Source organism: Oryzias melastigma, linkage group LG19 (genome assembly GCF_002922805.2).
Source record: "Oryzias melastigma strain HK-1 linkage group LG19, ASM292280v2, whole genome shotgun sequence".
In the NCBI taxonomy this organism is placed as follows: domain Eukaryota; kingdom Metazoa; phylum Chordata; class Actinopteri; order Beloniformes; family Adrianichthyidae; genus Oryzias; species Oryzias melastigma.
Window position 1 is genome coordinate 17,587,891 of NC_050530.1, and position 22,926 is coordinate 17,610,816.

Sequence of the window (22,926 nt, forward strand, 5' to 3'; positions counted from 1 at the left end):
ATCACTCTCTGCTGCAAATGTCATTTGCTCAAGTTAAACATATCTCTTCTTCAATACAGTCTGCTTATTATCATTAAAGAATAATTTTAAAAAATCCAAAAAAAGAAAATTCTAATAATAATCAGTTTATACTTCCAAAACTATCAGACAAAGTAAAAACAACAGTCTTTCCGTGTTTCCCTCTACAATAGTGATGGGAATTCTGGCTCTTCTCAGAGTTACAATTGGTTAGGTTGCCTTTTATTATTTACGTAAAATTGCTCTAAACAGCATTCTGCTATCAGCTTTGCAGTTCTAAATCAGACATAAAATATAACTGAAAGTCACTCTGCACAATCGCCAAGTTCAAGCTAAAACAATTACTGAAGCTTGTGTAAGGGTCAGGCGACCTGGCCTCCACAGACAGCTGACCTGAACCCCATTCAGACGTTTTGGGATAAGCTGAACTGCAGAGTGATGGCAAAGGGGCCAACAAGTCCTAAACACCTCTGGATGATCCTTCAACATTGTTGGAAAACCCTTTCAGGTGGCGAACTCTTGAAGTTCATCAAAAGAATGCCAAGAGTCTGTAAAGCAGTAATAAGGGGAAAAGGGTGGCTCTTTATCAGAACTAGAATATCAAAAATGAATTCAATTATTTTACCTTTTTTTTTAGGTTTGGTTAGGAATCCACGTGTTCATTCATAGTTTTGATGCTTCAGTGAGAATAGTCCTGAATATGAAAAAAAATGTTTAATGGAAAGGTGTGTCCAAATTTTCTATTGGGATGATCTGAACTTAGACGCAGTCTCTATCACAGGGGTATCAAACATGGGGCCCGCGGGCCAGACACAGATGGTTTAATCCGGCCCAGTTATGGAGAAAAAACTATTTAAGAGACCACAATGTGCAATTCCACCACTAGGGGGAGCAAAGGAAACTCAAGAGATCCAGAAATAAACACGATGAAGGCCAAACCATGTCAAGTTTTGGAAGAGAAAGGGAGGTAAAATGTTTGCAAGTTTAACCCTCTGGAACCCAGGGCCTAAAACCCCGTTTTTGTTTACTGTTAAATTTACCTCTGTATTTTCAATTCAATGTGCTTATTTGGTATCATTTTAATCAGCACAACCTCTACAGCCTTTATTTAGTCATTTTTCCATGCTCTATTCACACACCAGACATAAAATCATGCTAAAACAGAAAATTCTGTCTTGGGGAAATCTCAAGAAATGTCCAACAAACTGTTTTTACAACATAGAACACAAGTTTTAGGTGTAATTTTATGAAAACTACAAGAATACATTTAGTCAACAAACTAATCAACACATTTTTGGATTAAAATACAAAAACAATTCCTGCCGAAATTCATAGATTCCTTATTTGGGCCATGTTTATGAACAGTTTGTGTTGTCAGAGGAACATCACAGACCTCAGAGCTCCATGATGTGACCTTTCATAGGCTGTCATACAGACAGTAATAGTACTTCAGTCTGTCTGTGTAGCCTCAGCATCCAGGCAGCCCCAAAAAGAACAATTTCTCTCCTAAGAGCACTGCTGTCCATTTGACAGACTTCTTTGGAACTGGGATTATTGTTGCAGATTTCAGGGCCAGATTTTGGGCCAGGGAGAGGTTAAAGATCTTTGTGAAGGTGGGGGCGAGCTGGTGGGCACACGCCTGAAGCACTTTGCCTGGTACTCCGTCGGGACCAGCAGCCTTCTTTGGGTTCACTGTTTGGAGCACCCGTCTGACGTTGTGCTCCTGCACTGTAAGTGGAGGTGTGCTGGGGGGTGGTGGGGTTGGGGGTGGTGCTGGAGCAGAGGGGTGTTGTTGTGGGAGTCCATAGCGAGCAAAGAAGCGGTTCAGCTCCTCTGCTTGGGCAGCATCTGGTGTTGCTGTGGACACCTCACATCCTCTGAAGTTGGTGATGTCATGGATGCCTCGCCAGACCTCCCGAGAGTTGTTACTAGAGAGGTTGGACTCTATACGCATCCTGTGGTCTGCTTTGGCTTTTTTGATTCCTCTTCTCAGGTCAGCTCGAGCAGCACTGTATAGTGCTCTGTCTCCTGACCTGAAGCCAGTGTCGCGTGCTCTGAGGAGTGTGCGGACTTGGCTGGTCATCCAGGGTTTCTGGTTGGGGAAAACCCGAATAGTTTTGTCCACCGTCACATTCCCAATGCAGAACTGTATGTAGTCCAGCACTGTTCCTGTGAGTGACTCCAGCTCTGTTGGTGGAATAAATTCCAGTCCGTTTCCAGGAAGCAGTCCTGCCGCATGGGCAGAGCACCATTGGGTCACGTTGTGATGGTCTTTGTGGTGGGCCTTGACTGGCGTCTGCGGGGGGTGTAGGCCGGGAAGAGCAGGAGGGAAAGATGGTCTGATTGTCCGAGGTGGGGGAGGGGTGTGGCTTTGTAAGCATGCTTGATGTTGCTGTAAACGTGATCCAAAGTGTTCTCCCCCCTTGTAGAACACTTCACATGCTGGTAAAACTTTGGGAGAACTGTCTTTAAGTTGGCCTTATTAAAGTCTCCCGCGATAATATGAACGCCGTCAGGGTGATCCCGCTGTTGTTTGTTAACGGTGTTCAACAGGAGAGAGAGCGCGGTGTTTACGTTAGCGTCCGGCGGGATGTACACGGCCGTGATGATCACAACAGTCAGCTCTCTCGGTAGAAAAAAGGGCCGACATCTACGGACATGTACTCCACATCAGGGGAACAGTGTTGGTCGATAATCGTCCCGTTGGTACACCAGCTATGATGCACGTAAACACAGAGCCCCCCTCCTCTGCTCTTACCGGAGTCCTGCGTTCTGTCTCCGCGAAGCAGAGTGCGGCCCTCGAGCTGCACGCTAGCATCGGGAATGTCCGGGTGAAGCCAGGTTTCTGTGATGATCAGTTGCAGTCCAGATTGTCCATTTTGTGCACCAGGGAGCTGGCATTTGAGAGGAACAGGCTCGGTAGCGGTGGCTTGTGTGGTTGTCTCCTTAGCTTTAGCACGACGCCAGACCGGCAGCCTCGCTTCTGCTCCCTCTCTTCTCCATCTGCGTCGCCCGCCAGTCCCGACAACAATCCAAGGAGAGCCTGGTGGCCTCGCTATGTAGCTTGGATTGCTGTGCTTGTGGTGGAAGTCGCTGGAAACAACGGTTTGGTGTTGATTTTTGATGTCCAAAAGCATCTGCCGAGCGTAGTGGGTATTTGTGACGCAACAATACAAAAACTAAAGAGAAAAGTAAAGGAAAAGTACAGAAAACTGAGCACTGGATCGAGAGCTGAGAGCTGCTGCACCTACGCACGCCGCCATCTTGGAAAATTAGGAGATAGCTGCTAATAAGTTTCAACTTCATAACTCTTCAACTTTTTAAACTATTCAACCAACTACCACATTTTTAACTCCATTGAAAATGGCTTATGCAATGTTCAGAAGCTCCAGAAAACTTTGAGCTCTACAAAACAATAGAAGTGAAGGAGACTTTCAGCTACAGAAACCATTCAACTTTTAAACTGTTCAGCAGACTTTTGGCTCTTTTGAATTTTATCTAATATTTCAGCTACATGCTAGTAGTTTAAGGTAATTTAAGCTTTTTTTTCCTTTTTTGGGGCATTTTATAGTGTTGCTAATATTTTAGCTACATGTTAGCTTTTTCAATTTTTTTGACATTTTTTAAAGTTTTTTTAGGCTACTTTGGAGTTCAGCTAATATGCTAGCTACAGACCAGCTGTTTTGGCTAATTTAGGTTTATTTCAGTTTTAAGGCTATTTTAGACTTAAGATAATATCTAAGGGGCTGCACGGTGGCGCAGTGGTTAGCGCTCTTGCCTCACAGCGAGAAGGCCCCGGTTCGACTCCCGGCTGGGACCTTTCTGTGTGGAGTTTGCATGTTCTCCCCGTGCATGCGTGGGTTTTCACCGGGGACTCCGGCTTCCTCCCACCGTCCAAAAACATGCTTCATAGGCTAATCGGTGACTCTAAATTGTCCCTAGGTGTGAATGTGAGAGTGAATGGGTGTGAGATTGAGGCCCTGAGACAGACTGGAGACCTGTCCAGGGTGAACCCCGCCTTCACCCATAAGTAGCCGGGATAGGCTCCGGCACCCCGCGACCCCGAAAGGGACGAAGCGGTTAAGAAGATGGATGGATGGATGGATAATATCTAATATCTTAGCTACATTGCAGGTGTTTTTGCTAAACTTGACATTTTACCAGGTTTTAGGCTAATTTGAAAATTGGGTATTTTAAGCTTGCTATCAGCTTCAGCATTTTCAACTTTCAGCTTCAGCAATTTCAGCCATCAACTTCAGCATTTTCAACCATCAGCTTAAGCTTTTCAACCATCAGCTTAAGCTTTTCAACTATCAGCTTCAGCGTCTTCAGCTTTCAACTTCAGCATTTTCAGCTATCAACTTCAGCGTTTTTAGCAACCAATTACAGCATCTTCAGCGACCACATTCAGCTTACAGCATTCACACCAACATTATTGCAGGTAAAGGGAACTTTCCAGTTAATTTTATCCATAAATGTTGAACATTTTTCATCAAAATTCCATTATGTTTTAAAAGAATCAAAGGAAGACCCAGCATTCCAGCAGCATTTAAATGCATCATTTACACACAAATCTTGGAGACTCGCATTAGATTGGTGTGTAAATGCGATTTTGTGTGTATGTATCAGGTGATGTGTGTATATTTTTAAAATATTTTGTACATTTAGTTAGTTTCAAGCTGCTGTAAATTTAAGATTGCAAATTGTATTTTTTTTGGACGTTGTAATTTTTGTACATGTGAATACACAATTTGGAGTACACACAGTTACACACAAATTATATACTATGAGTTACAAATCATTACACTTACAAATCCAAAGTTACACACAAGTAGCCAGACACAAGTTACAAATTAAGAGTCACGCACACAAATCAGATGAGACTATTTTCTCTCCACAGTAGAAAATTTAGGCTTACTTTTATAATATTTTTTCAAAAGGTGTGATTGGGGTAAAATGTAACATATTTTATTTTTTGCCTGGCATTTCTGTTTATGTTGCATAATTATGTTTTGGGGGAGGTGGTTTTATAAGACCTGTGTAGGTCTTCTCACTCTCTCCTGCACAGATGTATTCCAGTTTTTTTTTTTGTCATTGTAATCCATGTGATTGCATTTTATGTATGTGCAAATAAAGAAAAGAAAAAATGTTAAAGCTAATTCAGGCAAAAGAAATGCAAATGTTTCTGTTTGTTTTTCTTTTTTTTTTCTTTTAATTAAAACATTTTCCACAGAAGTCTAATGTATGAAGCTGGGGTTTACTTTTAGAGAATTCTGACTCATTCTGTGGTTTTTGTTTTGACTGTAATGTGGAAGAATATGGAGAGAAAATAGACTTAACCTGATTTATGCGTTTGGGATTGTGGATTTGTGCATGACTTTGGATTTGTGTGTGTATAATTCTTGAATTGTAACTCATACAATACATTTTTAATTTTTGAGTATAGTTCAATTTCAGGCTGTTGTAATTTTCATTTGTGCATGTGTAAATTGTGTTTTGTATTAGGGCTGTGGATCATTGCTTAGGTGGCGATCCAGTTCATTTCATAAATTGAACCACGATTCTTACTTTTTATTATAATGTTTATTGCTATGTGTATGTCTATTTACTGGATGGAGGAAAAATGAAATAATTTGTATTTAATCATCATTTATACCTTTATTTAGAACAGGAGATCAGAATCAGCAAAACTGATTTAGAAAAACACAAAGATCCAGATAAAAAGAAATTTTTGTTTCCATCCATCCATTTTCTTGACCGCTTCTTCCCTTTCAGGGTCGCGGGGTGCTGGAGCCTATCCCGGCCACTGATGGGCGAAGGCGGGGTTCACCCTGGACAGGTCGCCAGTCTGTCGCAGGGCCTCTGTTTGTCATTTTAAACTATCTTTTTGTTAATCTTCTGGTTCAGCAGTAAAACTTCATAAAAGGATAAAAATCACAGCTGGATCATTCAATAGCAAAACCTGAAAATGTTTTCCACAGTTTTCTATCCTCAAAGTTCTTCAATATTTTACATCCTAAACATCACATATTGGTGCAGAGCTCCTATGAAAAAAGCTCTTTTTTCCACAGCAGAATCAGCTGATTCATGTTGATTACATCCTCTTTCAGCAGCACGAGGCTGTTTCTTCAGAATAAGATGGAGTTTTGTTAATTGTGTCAAATGTTGAAGAGTTACCATAACCAAAAGAATGTAAACACTGGAGCTAAAGCTCTGATGTTAAAGCTAATTCATTTTTTCAGAAGTTATGTCTGTGAGCGGAACTTCAGTCTCAGTTTTTGAACAGAAAAAAGCTCTCGCTAGTTTTACTTTGAAAACCGGAAGATTCACCGTCACGAAGATGTGCTTACTTCCGTTGGCAGTACCGCGGCTCTTTCAGCTTTGTTTTAGTTTGTAAAAGTAAAATCATACATTAATCTGCATGTCAGAGCAAAAATACATCGTTCAAATCAAATCAAATCAAACTTTATTTATAAAAGCGCCTTTCATACTTGGTGTAGCTCAAAGCGCTGTACAATTAAAAACAAAACATACACAGTAAAAGCCCAACCCACCCTTCACACACACACACACACACCCTCCCCAAAACATATACACCCATGACCCCACACACAATGAAAACAAAAAACAAACTTGTAAAACAAACTTGAGGCTTGGCTCTGCTGTGAGGAGATGGTATGGAGGATTCTATCATACCAGGAGTCAGCTCAGTCAAAGGAACATCGCCAAGGCGCCAACCCAGACCGGGACAGCAACGGAGTCCACTCCACAGCTGTGAGGCTGCAGTGCAGGACTCCAGCCGCCCCAGCAAGGGCGAGAACCACGGCAACGACCCCAGACCAAGAAGACAAGCCCTGATATGATAGAACCCACAGGAAACACTGGGGGTAAAATGACAGTAATATAATAAAATTAAATACATAAAATGTATGTAAAATAAATAACATTGAAATTAAAATTAAATGCATAAAATGTTAAATAAAATCCATAAAGAAGAGAGATAAATGAATGAATAAATAAAATAAACAAATGATTAAAAACAAATTTAATAAATAGGCAGATAAGATCAACTAAAAGCAGCATTAAAAAGGTGAGTCTTGAGCCTCTTCTTAAAAACGTCTACGGTCTCTGCGGCCCTGAGACTCTCCGGCAGGCTGTTCCAGAGTTCCCAGATGATATTATCACCATATTCTACTACAATTTACTACATTTATAAAGATCGCAAATCAGCGATTTTGGACGTCGCGAATATCCGTACTCGAATTTTCAGGAGCAAATGGTGAATACCTGAGCACACGTATACTCGTTACAGCCCTATCTTGTATTGTTTTGAATTTCTAATTATTGAACTTATGCACAATGTGATTGATTTGTGTGAGTTACAAGTAAAAAATTACACACACACACAAATCCAAAGTTACACTCAAATCAAGAACTACACACAAACACAAATCCAAAATTATACCCAATTTAAGGATTACGCACAAAGACAATTATAGAGTTAGACACAATTCAAGAAGTACGCACACATGAATCGGGGGGAGTCTATTGTCTCTCCATAGCTGTAATGCAGGAAAACTCCTTTGCCCCGCCCACAAGGATTTCCACTCAACCCTTTTCCTGCTGCACAGTGGGAGTGTGTCTTCAGCCGGGACTCCATCTCTGCAGACCCACAGAGAGGGTTAATTAGGGAAAAGACCTTGAACTGTCCGTGATCAATAAAAGCAATAAGCATTTAAAGAGGTAAAAAACAACACATCAGTTTGCTCTGACGAGTAAAGAAAGAATCTGGCAGCCTGGTTTGGCTCAGAACTCTGGACTCTCAAGAGGAAAGCTTTTGGATGAGAAAATATCTAGATGGAAGCAGATGCTGTGACTCACGGAGCAGATAATGATTTATAATTATGTAAACTATTAAATAGGATTGTCTATCAATGTATTTGACAGTATCAACTGCTGAGTTTCATTTAAGTATTAACCTCTCACCACTAGATGGCAGCATTGCTGCAAGAGAGAACTTGAAAGCATGTCTTGTCCTCTGTAAAGTGTGTTTGGAACGACTCTGATGGCGTCTTTGTCCTGGTTGCCTCGGCAGGCTTTGACCTCGGGGGTCAGGTGGCTATCGGCTTCTCCCACTGGAACAGCCCTCTCCCGCCCGGCGGCCAGAACCTCCCCAGCCCGGACTGCGTTCACTCCGAGGCCGCCGCCCTGCCGCCCGTCAGCGAGCATCTGGAGATGGTCTCGTGCCTGGCGTCGCTGTCCATCACGCCGCTGCCCACCTGCAGCCAGGAGACACTGTGCAGCAGCAGCAGCACAAGTACAGAGCACGGTTCACCCCCAACCTGACATGCACACGAGGTTTCTGGAGGTACATGAGGGAAACAGAGCGCAGGGATGTCAAGAATACACTGGGAGTACCAGCCGTATTGGTTATATACTATAGATATGAATACGATTAAAAACTATCAAATTAATCAGAAAGAACATTTTCTAGTAGTCTGTCAGTTTCTCTTCCTCTTGTGTCTCTGCTGTCTGTGATACGAACAAAAACACGTCCAATCACAAGTCTTCCTTCCAATTGGCCAAAGCTGAACCACAGTGTTTTGGGTTCACTAAACATATAATAACCCCTAATCCCCCCCCAAAAAATTCCAGAATAAATGATGTGATTCTCTTTAATTACAAAGAACAGGAGTCTGAAGCTTTGTTCACACCAAATGTTTGTCAAAGTGAGCAGACTGTCAACCGATTGGCTAACTTGGACAAACGAATGGATGACCAAGAACAAATGTCCAGGATTAATGATGTGATCATCACCGGATTGAAAATCAAGGCCCGGTCATATGCACATGCAGCGGCTGCAGTTAATGGAGAAGAATCTGAAGAGGAGACGAGCTCCGTGGAGCAACAGGTGGAAGATTTCCTGAAGTCCAAAGGAATTTCTCTGGACACAAACAACCTTGAGATCTGCCGTCCACTCCCAAAGTGAAGAGAGACCGACAGACCTGCGATTCTCATGAGGTTTATCAATCGGAAGCACAAAGTCGCTTTATTGAAGCAAGGAAGAAACCTGAAGGGAGATTCTCACTAAACACAATGCTGACAAGAGCCCGCTACCTGAGAAAAACTGGAAAATTCCAAAACACCTGGACACGGGATGGAAAAATCCTGAGCAAGCCAAGGTCATCATCATCAGAAGCCTGGAGGAGCTGGAGAAGTTTGTTCTCACTGCAGTCTAAACACGAGATAAGTATGAATGCTGGTCTACGAGGTGAGGAGACAAACTTCACTAACCATGGCTGATAACACCAACACAATCTCTACAACAGTCAACCGTGAGCACAACTTTCAGACAGATCTGAACCGTCAGCAACCTGACCTTCATATATTCAGTGATCATGATAACAACCAGCAAGATGACATAGACCCTGATCAATTCTCTTCCACTGTTAATCTGGACTGCAAATATTACAGCATAGACCAGTGTTTTTCAACCAGTGTGCCGTGAGAGATGGTCTGGTGTGCCGTGGGAAATAACCCATTTTCACATATCTAAAACATTTACCATCACTATGGTATCAGCTCTGTGTTCATCCAAACGGCCCTGATTTAACACTGGATAGTTTTGAATATGCAAGATGGTAAAATAAATATTTCTTTGTTTCTATAAATGACTCTTTAATCAGAATGATATTACCGCAATCCAGCCGCAAAACTAGCCTCAAACTCTGCTTTTAGAAAAGTCCCTCCCCCTTCAACTCTCTCCGCCAATCATTGTTGGAGGCTTGATCACATGTCATCAATCTGACCAATCAGAAGTGGTTAACGTCCTCACTTCCTTGTTCTGATTCGGCTCATAAAGTCTCTCAGTTCCAGCAAAAATAACAGCTAAAGCTCGTGTTTAGCGGTGTAGCTTTCAGCGGGATCCGACGTCAGACAGTTTAAAAAGTGAACAAAAGAATGAAGCTCAGAAACGACAGTATGCCCGGAATCTGCGTGAGTTTATGCACTACAGCCTCCATGATGCATTGGATTATAGAAGTGTGGTGCGGTCATAGACTTAAGAATCAACATTCCACATTACTTTCAGCAGCAGCTCGGGCAAAGCGCTCCGGCTCCGCTCATATTGCAGCGGTGTTTACGGTGGTCTGCTCGTTACGTGGATCGTGAATAATGAAAACGAGTCATGTGAAACATTGACTGTTTTATCATCTGTCAGTAAAACATTTTTGGTGTTTTTTTTAGCAAAGGCGTTTGAGAAATATCACCGTTCATCGCTGAAAATGTGTGACGAACTAGCTTAACCGCGCTGCTGTCAGGTCTCTGCAGTACCCGGCGTCTCTTCTTCTCTGGTGTTCTGGAGTAACCCGACCATAATGTTGGATACGGATTTTCCTCTGTGTGTACTTTATCCACAAAATGAAAGATTTAAAATTCTCCGCCACATCCTTCTGACTTCATCCTCGCCCGGTAGACAGTAAAATCTGTACCGAGGAGGGCAGCTGCACTCCCTCTTCATCAGCAGCCCATGTCCCACAAAACGCTCCACAAATTTAATTTAGTTTGGTTGTTAGTACAACCACGAGCTGCAAAACATGCGCCTGAACTGCGCAAAGACATTTTTGAAAACTTTGAGGGATTAAGTAAAACACGCTCGTTTGTATGCACCGCTAAAGCTAACAAAACCGCCACTTTCAGTGGAAACAAATAGCGGCGTGTAACTTCCGGTTGCTATTCCGGAAGTTGCACCCATAATCCATTTTACATGAGAGGCCCCAGGAATAAGGTCAATATGACACATGTGTCAAAGTCAAAGCCCGGGGGCCGAATCCGGCCCGCCAGATCCTTTTATATTTTTGTTGCTAACAGCCCAATGTTATCTTACGCTGTTAACATACTGCAACACATTCTCATTCCCAAGTCATCACTTTTTGACATTTTGGGTGTCCCCAACTTGTCGTTTTTTGACATGATGGCTGCTCCAATTAAATCGTGGTACCCAACCTCCGGGCTGTAAACTGATACCTTTCCGGTACAGCACTGGTACCCAAACCTGGTAGTGGTACACTAAGCTGACACTGAACCAGACACAGTACAGGGCGCGAACCTAATGCGTACCAGACAGGAACCGGTACTGGGTTAAGGTTACGATACCGGTAGTGTGTTTGGGTACCGGTACTGGACGAGTCCTGAGGACCAGTGCGCATACGGTACTGCATCCCAAGGGTTGTGGACCCTTGATTTTACAGCCAGCACGTCGAAAAACTAGGAGTTGGGGACACCCAGAACGCCAAAAATTGACACGGACCAAAAGTCAATATGTGAGGAGTTGGGCATGAGCATGTGTTTGAGTAAGGACCCCTCCGCGTCAAAGATCGACGTTTTGAGTGTCTCCAACTCGTTTTTTGACGTGCTCCCTGCTCCAATTAAATCAGGGGTCCCAAACCTGTGGGCTGCAAACCTGTACCAGGATGTGGACCGCATCGGTATCCTAACCCTAACCTTAACCCAGTACCAGACGAGGATTCTACAGGTCCTACCCCCCATACCACAGGGTAAGGCGTCCGCACCACGCTAGGGCTTCTGGTGCTGGAGATACGCCCACTTTTTGGGTACTTTGCATGTGTAACTTAAAAAAACGGAATGTCGTAGCGTGGTGTGAGCACTTCCAGCGTGTTCAGTGTGGCTGAATTATGTCTGACGGAATCAGTTTCTAAGTTTCTATGACCTTCTGTTCAAAAGTTATTAGTGAAAATATTTTCAAAAAATCTGGAAAAGTCCTGAAAAGTGTTTTGACCTCCAATCATCCCCAGAAACCACTAAGGAGCATTTTTCAGACCATTTTGAGTTGACCGATAAGAGTTTGTAGTGAAGTGTTTTGAAAATCCAAAGTACCTCGTGGACTTTTTCCAAGTGTCCTGTGTTTTTTTTGGCTAGGGTTAGGATTTGAAAAAAGGTGCCACCCAGCCGAGGAAGAGTGGCAGTGCACGGGTTAGGTTTTTTGGGGAGGTTTGTTGTACCTCACAACTTTAGCATTTGGGTCCTTCACCACCACCCATGACACCTCGCCGCTCCGGGCCGTGGATGGAGGTCTCATTGAGCCCTCTCTCCCGTCTGCGGGACCATCAGTCTGTTCTCAGTCGGATCAGACCGTGTCGCGCTGATCCAGGCGTGGACCAGTCCATGTATAACGGCTCTAGCGTTCTACGGTGATGTCAGCTACCCACCGACCCGTTTATAAACACGGAGCGACGAGTCTAACAGTTTGTGTAAATCTCAGTCTGTGTGTAGATTAGAATAAAATCACAACCATGGATCAGGTATGAATTGGGTTTCCTATATAATAACATAATTGTTTGTAAAAATATTTAAAATCTCGTTCATTTGTTGCACTTTGTACAAAATCATTATTACCATGACCTGGGAATGATTATTCTGATGATCAGTTTTCCTTTTTAAAATCAGACCAAAATGAACCATTTTATGCTTATTTTGCTGGTTCTGTTAAACCACGTCTCATTGTTTTAATACCATTCCAATATGGCGTCGCTCTTTACGTATCTACAGTAGTAATAAGTATGCACGTCACCTGTAGTGATTAACCTCATTGGGTAAAGCTGACTGAGAAATATCTCATTAAAAAACTGTTGTATTTTGTAGTTTCTCACTAAAACATTTAAAATCTCATGAATTGAATGAAAAATGTTTCTATCTATTGTGAGCTAAGACATGTGGAGGAAGGCTTAGAGAATGAGACCTGCAGCAGGTCACATGACGGTCATGTGACCTGCTGCAGGTCTCAGTGCGTCCAAACCCAGAATCCTCCAGAGAACACGGGCGCTGAGTGGAGCGCGTACCCTTGAGCTCCATCGCCGGTCCCGCTGACACCGTAATCAGTGCCAGCTGTCACTGTTTGAGGCTCCAGCAACACCCACACAGCCAGCCCTCTGCTCTGATTGGCCGCCTGGAGAGCAGCTTGACCTCTGATTGGCTGCCGGGGAACCCTGGTTGAAGATGCCGCGGAGTGGCGCACACCTCCTCTCTGCGCCCCTCTGCCTCTCTCTAACACTGTAAACACCCCCCCCTCACACACTCTGGCAGGATTCAGTTTTCACTACATTATGCTGCAACAGGGAGGCTGCGCGTGAGTGATGCTGCATCGAGGGATGTGAGCAGAGGGGGGGAACGTGCAGGGATGCCGCGTCGGCCCCTCAGCGAGGTCGTTGGCTCACCGGGGCTGCGGGGGGAGAAGGGTTTCTTCTGTGTGTGAAGGCGGGGAGTCATCGGGCCGTTTGGGGCATTCGTCCCCCCTCTCCTCCTGAAGCTCCTCCGGCCTCACGGTGAGTCCCGTCAAGTTGCGGCAAAGGCAGCTTGTTCTTCCGCGCTCTTCATGTCTGTCGGCGCCGCGGCACTCCGTCAGCCGCTCATGCGTCGCTTCATCCTTCATGCTCGCGCTCCTGCAAACACATGACCTTCACTCTCTCTCTCTCCTCCATGGCTGTCACGGTTTTGGTTGGTCGATGCATCAGTTCCAGGACAGATGTGGGTCGTGACACATTTCCATTCACTCTTAACCTTTTTCCCCTTCCAGAGAGTTTGTGTTCATTAACTTTAATACTTTATATAGAAAACCACCTGAACTCTGCTGAAAACACAACTAGAGATCACTAAGTTTGTCTCCTAATCCAAGACCTGAAATTTATGATGTTTTACTCCAAACCGACCGTCACCCCGACTGTCAATCCGCCTGGTTAAGTGACATTAACCCACTGTTTGTTTTTGGATTTACTGTAACTTGTCAACAGTGAAGACGATAATTCCAGCAGATTCTGAAGGAGAAAAGCGGCCTCTGTCATTTCTACAACAGTTTCAATAGCTGCCAGCTCTTGTCATTTATTATTTGATGTTTATCAAGGAATTCTACGATTTTTCTACGATTTTGGAAAATTAAGGGAGAAAAGAAACCGATCTATAGTCATTAAGGATGGAACCATTCTTTGGGAATTGGTAAAAAAACAATTCAAACTCGTCAAAATGTTTATTAATGCAGAAATGTAAAAAAAAAATGGATTAGACAGCTTCCCATGCAGGCGCGCCTGTGATTGTAAAGGTGCTTACACACCGGCTGAGCAATCAAGCAGACAATTTCAATGGAAACTCAATGCAAATGTGCGGCGCGCACACCAGAGTTCCTGGCCTCCGTGCACGTAGCGCGAGTTGCTACACAAGTTTTTAAGTTGGGTCACGAGCTCTACGCACAAATCGTTCACGCACTAAATGTTGAAATCGGTGGAAGGTGCTCACACACCGACGGCGCGGTGCGTTCAAGAACGTGCTCTACGTGGGTTTATGAACGTGCGCTCGTATCCAGACCGGAGCAGCGCGCTCACACAGGTGTCATCATAGGAGGTTCTTCTTCTGTTCTATTTTACTGTTCATTAGTGCTCCTCCACCTACAATAGAGAGAACCTCGGAGAAAAAAGTCAAAGCAGAGAAAAACCCCCAGATCTCGCTCCAGGGTTTTTAGTTTTCACCACTCTGTTCCTCTGATGTCTGGGTGTCATTTTAGCCCGACCGGACACAAACTGCAGTGATCAATTCCTCTGTCGTGATCATGTTTGGCACCTCCGGGCTTTGAAGCGGACGCCGCCCACGCACCACTCCCTGATTGGTCATCGTGCTGCGCTGCTGCGATTATCCGTAGAAATGTTGAAGCCGGTTGAGCGTTCAGGGGTTGTGATGAGCGGGCGCGGGCGTGGAGCGGTCCGTCACATGGAACACAACATGAGCTGAGTATGAAAAGATTTGTGATCATTTCAGTGTTATGTATAATAGTTTATTTGTATTAAATCACTTCTGACAGTTTGATGTAGGGGGTAAAAATAAAACATACTTGGCCTTAAACTTACCTTTAATTTATCGTGTTAAAAAAAAAGTTGGAAAAAAATCTAAAATAATCAAAATCGTGACTAAAACTGTGAATTGAATTGTGGCTTGACTGAATCATTACTTTCCTAGAAAGTCAGTAAATTTGTGTGTGTTTCTATTTTGATTTCTTGGAATTATTTTTGCATTCTTATTTTTATTGGAAAAGTCCCAGATTGTAGTAATAACTTGTATATATATGTTAATGGTTTGGAAATACAATTTATGATTTTTTTGCTGTTGTCGTATCTATGTCATAGTAGTCAGTTGAGTTTTTACTTTTAAATCTATTTGCAATTCAACTTTTTCCTTAACTGGAGATGGAAAGATTGTTTGGATTATGTGTAATTAATAAGGGCCGGGAATTGATAAAAAAAATAGCTAAATAATCGCCAATCTGCGGTTATCGCGATTGACTATTTTTTTTGTTACAGTTATTGCCAGTCACTTATTATCTGCAAATAATCTCAATATCAAATCACACACAAAATTGTACATTTAGAGCATTTATTTTTAACCCTTTGGAACCAAAAACTCAGTTTTTCTCCATATTTGAATTTTCTGTATTATCAATTTATAAGACTATGTCTGCTGCTTATTTGGTATCATTTTAATCAGTACAAACTCTCCTATGTGACACTACCTTTATTTAGTCATTTTCCATGTTATATTCACACACTAGACATAATATAATACAAAAACAGAAAATTCCATCTGGAAAAATGTGATTCATTTTGTGGAAACCCTAAAAATGTTTTTAAAAATGTTTTTTACAGCATAGAATGAAAGTTTTAGTTGTAATTTTATAAAAACAACAAGAATAAAATTTGTCAACAAACTAATCAACATATTTTTGAATGAAAATACTAAAAAATCCCGGCTAAAGTCACACCAGGAAGCCCCAAAATTAAGAATTTCTCACTGCTGTTTATTTGATATATTTCCTGGAATTCTGTTATTTTTTTTTAATTTTATTTTTTTTATCTTTTTCCTTTTTGCTTATACATTTTCACTATTGTGTTTGTGAAAATTAATAAAACACATTTTTGGGAGAAGTTTGATCCAGCTGGACGGCTCGGCTGGAATCTGCACAGGCGGGGGCGTGTCTGTCTGGTCTGAACAGCTCACCTTCCGCGACGTTGGGGGGCGGGACTTTCGCGGCGTTTCCCCAGTTTTTAGACGACGCCGGTGCCTGTTATTGTGGAAAATTCATGTGGTCATGGCTGCTTTCCTCGTTGGAGTTCTAATAGCAGATAGCTCAGTTTGGCTTCGCCCCCCCATAGTGGGTGAACTGCTGCATTACAGACGTCAGACTGACTTCTGTTCTCCGCCTTATTTATTATTTTTGTCCAAAAACTACAAATAAATGCCAAATTATCTCTTTAACTTAATAACGCCTGAGAGCGTTAATACATATTAATGAATTGATTTTGTTTTATTAATCCCGCTCGTTAATGTGTCAACATTTACAGCCCTAATAATTAATATAACTTAATTTATCTTCTCCCTGCAAATTGGAATTTTGGCAGCCAAATGTGGCCCACATTGACCAGAAAAATGTGATAAATCACTCAAGTTGTAATTTGGACTTTCTTCATCCACAGTCATTTGGATATACAGTATATTTGCTTTTGTCCTTTCTTCAGTTAGACTATGAAAAATCTGCCAAATGTTCTTGGTGTTAAATGTGTTTTTTTCTCAGTACATTCTTAAATGTACTGCTTTGTATAATTTGAGTGAACTCATCCGTGTACACCTTGTACTTTAGCTCAGCTTCTTTAGTTCTTTGCTTTATGAAGAGTTTATAGATTAGTTTTTCTTTATGCAGACCGTCAGAGACCTCCATCAGAGCCAGTCAACCACATTAGGTTTACCACAGAGCAAAACTGCTGAAGAAAGTCTAAAAAGGTGGAAAGTGAGACGTGAGGAGGAGGTTCATCAGTAACCGTAAACACAATATTCAAGTGAGAAATAGATGTGTGTGAATCAAGAATCCTCGTCATAAAAGGGTTTTAGACGATTGTTTCTTCACATTAAACAGCCAAAGCTCTTTAGGACGTTGTTGTTAATGCTTTTTTTATTTCTATCTTTGCTTTTTTCTTTTCCAGTCAGCAAAAAACTTTATGGATTACATTTTTGATGCATTTAATGGTTTTGGTCATTCATTGTGCAGCGTCCTGACGACGGCTTTTAGAGACAAAACTCTGCATTCACTCGACTGAAAGGAGAAAGATCAATCCAGCATTTGGTGATGCAGTACAAACACAACAGTACACGAGGGTACACGACTCGTATCCAGAGTATTCCTGAGGATAAAGCAGGATTTGAAAACAGCACAAAACTCTGAAAATGTGTTTTAATTAGTGTAAGAAGAGAAGATGAATACTTTGAAAAGAAATGTTTGGTACAAGATCTGATGAAAATCAGAAATGTCTTTCAACAGAACATTTGTTTTTACTTCCTCTTAGTGCTGCAGGTTCACTTTGACACATGTCAGATTCTTTGCACAGATTTCTCTTTGTGATAGTCGGCATGAAGAGTCAAGAAAGTAGCAGAATCTGATCGTCTATACAATAGACATCCAAATGTACAGACGATATGATGGTGAGTCTCATGATGGATGTTCAGTAATGATGCTTAAAATAATAGAATTGGAGGAACAGCTCTTTCAGCTTTAGTCACAATTCCCTTAACCCTTTTGAAAAGTTACACCTTCACTTTCACCGGGTAATTTTTACACAAAATAATATATCCAATAAAAAGTATTTCTCATAAAAATAGTTTGAAATATAATTACTTGTGATAAATTAGAGTAATTGTCTTTTATTTGTAACAAAATGGAAAATGTAAGCATATGAAGATCCTGAAAACATGATTGAAAATTGTTGAAAAATTAGGAACTTGAGAAGAAAAAAATCCTAAAAAAAAGAATGGAGACTTGTTCATTGGTCCAATCATTCTTGGGACATGTGAGACTTTACCCAGCGACCCATGACGCTCAGAAAAATGGAACATATCATGTGAATACCTTCACTCAGGTGAAGATCACCCAGCGATAGCGCTCTAGGGTGGATAGGGTACAAAAACTGGGAAATCTGTACAAGTCATGAAGACACAGGAGGTATTACGTTCGTAGGTCGCTTTCCTACGGACATGCTGAGAGTGACAGGTACTAGTGAACACTTCAAAGGTACCTTGTGAAGTTTTTGTCAAGATAGTGTACGTTGATTGCAATAATGATGTGCTGGTGATGCTGCCATCCGGTGCAGAATTGGTCAAACCCTTATGTTACTAAGGCTTTAGCAGGGGGACTAGTCTAAAAATACAAATAATACCTAAATATCTTTATGGTACGTCATAGTTAAATGAAGCGTGCTGCTTAAAGTTTTGTAAATCTTCATTTTTACAAGAAGCTTGTTCCAAATAATGTGGACCCTCAAATGAGGAGACTGAGTTTCTGTCTATCAACCCTATGTAGATGTAGATAACTGAGCTGTGGGTTGTTGAGTCTAGAGTTTTTATTAGAAGCTTTATGTTCTTTCTCTATCTTTTCATATCATTACTTTTATGGAGCTAAATTAGGGCAAAAATTATTTGAAACCCAAATAAAACATTTTGAAAAAAATATTTCTGTTTGGCCAAAGAAAATGTCCAAAACTTTTTTCTATTCTAAAACAAACTCAACTATTTTCAGCTTCAAATGCTCTGTCTTTTAGGTTTCAAAACTCAAAATTTCAGTTTTCAGTTTTAAATCTTTTTTTTTTCTCTCTTTCAACTCTCTTTTTTTTTTTTTTTCGTTTTCAAATCTTTAAGTTTCAGTGTTACGTCCCCTGTGGGTAAACCCGGCTCGACACTAAATAATTAGTGTGCTGGTTCAAAAAGACAAACCAAAGGGATTGGAACCTTGGCCAAACCTAAAATAAGTCATAGAGACTGCTGATCCAGACATGTCGACCGTCGGAGTCAGCAGCTCCTGATAATGGCGACCCAAAAAAAAACTACCTTAAGAAACAAATAAACAAAGCCTGCAAATGAAGACTACCAAACCCCAAACTAACATAACTAAACCCAGACAGCAGGCGGGATTTAAGGCTCATTGGCCACACCTGCCAGGTGAGCCGAAGGACTGGATGGAGAAAAGGTCAGGCAGCAGCAGCAGGACGTAACGTTCTGTTTCTAAACTTTTGGTCCCGTTGTGGCGCATTGGGGCGGGGCAAACACAAAGGACCAATCACAGTCGATGAGGGTGGTAACTTCATTCCTGATGCATTCACTGACTCTGAGAACTGTGATGATTACAGTCAGAACATGGCTGTTTAGTCTGTACTATCATAGTCTGAAGTCGTCCAAAGACGGTGTAAAAATCAAGTATTTCAAATAATAATTATTTGAAATATTTAAATGCTCTCACATTTAGTTTCAATACTACAATTAATAGGAAAAAAGAAACTTTAATTTTAACTTTTTCATTTAAGATTTAATTTGGACATCCATATTCATCATTCTTTTCTTTCAGTGTTTGTAGATTTGGTCTCCAGATATGTAAATGTAATCAGAAACTACATGTTTTTACATTTATGTTCAAAGTTTAAGGATGTGTGAGTGTACATTTATGCTTAAATGACTTTATTTATGTTTTCTCAAATATATGTTGTAAAGTTTTTCAAAAAAACTATTTTAGGCTTTAATCTTCTTGTTTTTTCTTGTTGTTTTTTCTATTACTAACGTGAAAAATGATCTGAAGCGTGACCCTAAAACCACGATCCAAACCGTGGGTTTTTTGATCCGTTACCTTCCTACTCAAAAGTTATATTGTCACATTTTTAAATGCTGTTTTTCTGTTTGATTAATGACAATGTTTTGTTTGTATTTATCATAACAGTAGCAGCATAGTAATAACTAAACGGTTGTTAGGGGTTGAAGGTTGCAGACTCTTGTTCTATTCAACTGAATATTTTTTTTGTGGAGCTGAGAGGATGGATGTTGATCTCAGGGAAAGAACGATGAGGAAACACAAGGCTGAGTTTTCACACTCTCCTGTACACCTGGAGGAGATCCGCCTGCACTCCAACTCTTTGGCATCAGAGATATAAAACAAGACACTTCTGAAAAAAGGAGGGATATTATATCCAAAGCTCATCCAGCTAATGTAAAGGCAAATTCATGCTGGGATTAAAACTGAAGGTGGACCAAAACCGTGGTGAACCCTGAACCCTGTCTTCCAAAAATAACTCCTCAGCTCCTCACAGACCGCTAAGCCTGTAAGCGTCTGTCAGTGTTTGAAAATTCCCCACCAAACTCGACGCGCTGAGGCTGTCACCGATACCTGACTGTTTCCCCTCTGCTCGCCTCGCTCCGCCTGAGCCGTCCCACCGGAGCCGGGCTCGAGTTACACATGCTGTTAAACTTTGATGAAAACATTGTTGGACGGGCCAGAGTCTCCACAAAGCAGGACGCTGGGTCTAAAACGTGGCGCCTCAGTCCTTCCAGAGCCAACATTTATAGTAAGCAGTTCTACGTTCCACTAATGAGAGCGGCGCTGACGTTCTGTGGCAGGAAACCGGGTCGATGAAACACTGGAGGAGGGGGTCAATGGGAGTCTGCAGCTGATCATCGATGTACTTACACTAAGTAATAAAAGAAAAACGCATTTTGAATATGTTTAATCAGGCATTTCTATCAGTGAGTTGAAAGCTTGGAGGTTCAGAACGACTGGAGACAAACATCAGACGTCTTCTATTCTCCAAAGGTGAATTATTTCTGAGCAAGATTTTGGTCAGATTTGTATTTAAAGTCCATTCTGGTCATCTATTGTTCTAATTTAAAAGCATTCCTGGCCGTAAATTCAAAATTAAATTCTAAATTTTAGGAATTCAGATATTTTTATCAATCAATATACTTTATTAAACAATGGGGGAAATTCATTGTTTTTTAGTACAGCCAAAAACAAGACCAACCTTTAATCTTTAACCTTTAATTAACATTTTTTTTTTTTTTTTTGCAAAATCATTTTTAAATGAGATATAGATAGTATTTTTTTATGATACGTTGGGTGACTTGTTGCATTTTTGATCACAACAATGTAAGTTTAATATGAAACAATATTGACTTGAGTGTTTAGGAGAAAAAGCACCTTATTTACCCACTGTCTCATATTTGATACACACATTTTTAACAAGGTGTAACTGGATCAAGAAGAATTCATTATCAACAAAATGTACATTTTTTTAATGCATGAAGCAGTCATTAAAAAAATGAATAACAACAGCTAAGTGAGTCTCTCCATAAAGTTTACACAATTATCTAAACTTTTCCTGCCAAAAACAGTTTTTAACCCGTTAACACCTGAGGTGTCATCGGAGATGCTTAAATACCACATTTTTAACATACTTTAACTTTTCAACTGTTAACACAATCAACATAATTTCAGCTTGTCTAGAAAATTAGCTACACTTTTACCACCAAAAGTTTTTATAACCCTTTGACACCTGAGGCATTGCTGGTGAAGCTTAATACAAAATCTTTAACATACTGTAACTTTTGAACCGTGAAAATGATGAACGTAATTCCAGCAGAGTCTGAAGGAGAAAAGCGGTGCAAGCCATTTTTCTTCAGAATCTGCTGGAATTCTGTTGATTGTTAGCATTTGAAAAGTTACAGTAAATCAAAGAACATAAACACTGGAGCTCTGGTGTTAAAGATTTCATTGAAGCAGCCGCTTTGAAATGAGCGGGAAAAGCACTTCTACTGCTCCTAGTGGAATGATGATGAACTGCAGGGCAGAAAACAAGAGGAATACTTAGATCATGCTAATGAGATAGAGTATCAAATACAAACGGTGAATATGAATACTTATGATTATCCGTTTTCAGACTAAAGACAGTTTCTGCAGAGTGGCAGACGTTCAATAGAAATTCCCCTCTAGGTTGTTGCGGAGACCATTGGCAAGAACAAACCCCATACTTCCCCTGTGTCTGAGAGCTCTGTTCACATGGTCTCCTGCTAGCCCACAGCCCCTCACACCCCCAACATTACAGATATTTGAATATAAAAAACACTTAGAAATGCAATTTTAATCTTAACTTTCCTAATTATGTCCTTTATCAGAAAAACACCCAGAAGAACATGTTAAAAACAGCATTTTCATTGGAGTGGGTTGCATGAATTTACACTAGGTTAGTGCTGCCTCGGACAGACAGCTTCTCTTAAAGCTCACGATGAAGCTGCTGCAGAGTAAAAACGGTCAGGAGACAGAACAATAAACTTCTAAATGAAGAGAACATGCATTGGACCTGCCAGAGGTTTATTGTTTCTATTCCCTGCATCCATGAGTTCCATTGTTCCGTAGCCTCAGCGGCTGATTTAAAAGCTACTTTCTCCGACCCAATGTCTGTTTTACTACAGCTCAGCAGAAAAAATAATAGCTGAGTCACTTTTGCTGTCACAGAGGAAAATTCATGGTGTAAAGACCTTCAGACGGGAGACTCCTCTGTCTTCAGATGCTGGAAAGTGGAGTCTAATGGTTATTGAGTTTTCTGTAGCTTTAGATGATTTGTCTGAGTACAACAAAGTCATTTAGCTAGCAGAATTTATACATTTGATAGAAATGATTTCATAAAATGGCTTTAGGTTGGTTCTTGTGTCCTCAGCAAATCAAGGTCCATTCTATACTTCATAGCGATTGACCATCGCATCAACAGTAATGTGTCACTACCTCATACTTAGGTCGGCGGATTTTGTTTGCGACTCTCAGTGACAACAGCGAAAACTTCTAAGTAGCATTCATACTTTTCAAATCAGATAACTGACACCAGCATTTTATTATATTTACATATATGAAGGCTCTGGGTGCTCAGATTTACTGCTCACAAAAATTTAAGAGACACACTTTTTTTTGCCTGGCATGACTTGAATTAAACCTGTCTGATAATTTTCTGGTTGGTTAATCAGCTGAGGGCCTCGTTAATCAATTTCAGCTGTATT

The 22,926-nt window shown here is 41.1% G+C and overlaps 1 protein-coding gene across 5 annotated transcripts in view; it reads left to right on the forward strand.

Moving 5' to 3' along the window:
- LOC112154274 (anoctamin-4) overlaps nt 1-22,926 on the forward strand; it is a 108,229-nt gene that overhangs the window by 37,621 nt on the left and 47,682 nt on the right. For 4 of the 5 annotated variants that reach the window (XM_036217051.1, XM_024285088.2, XM_036217050.1 and 1 more), the window contains exon 3: nt 8,114-8,335. In XM_036217051.1, the coding sequence (XP_036072944.1) occupies nt 8,114-8,335 (222 nt within the window). Of the gene's footprint in view, nt 1-8,113; nt 8,336-13,061; nt 13,359-22,926 lie in introns of those variants that run through there. The other variant, XM_024285092.2, reaches the window with a different exon arrangement.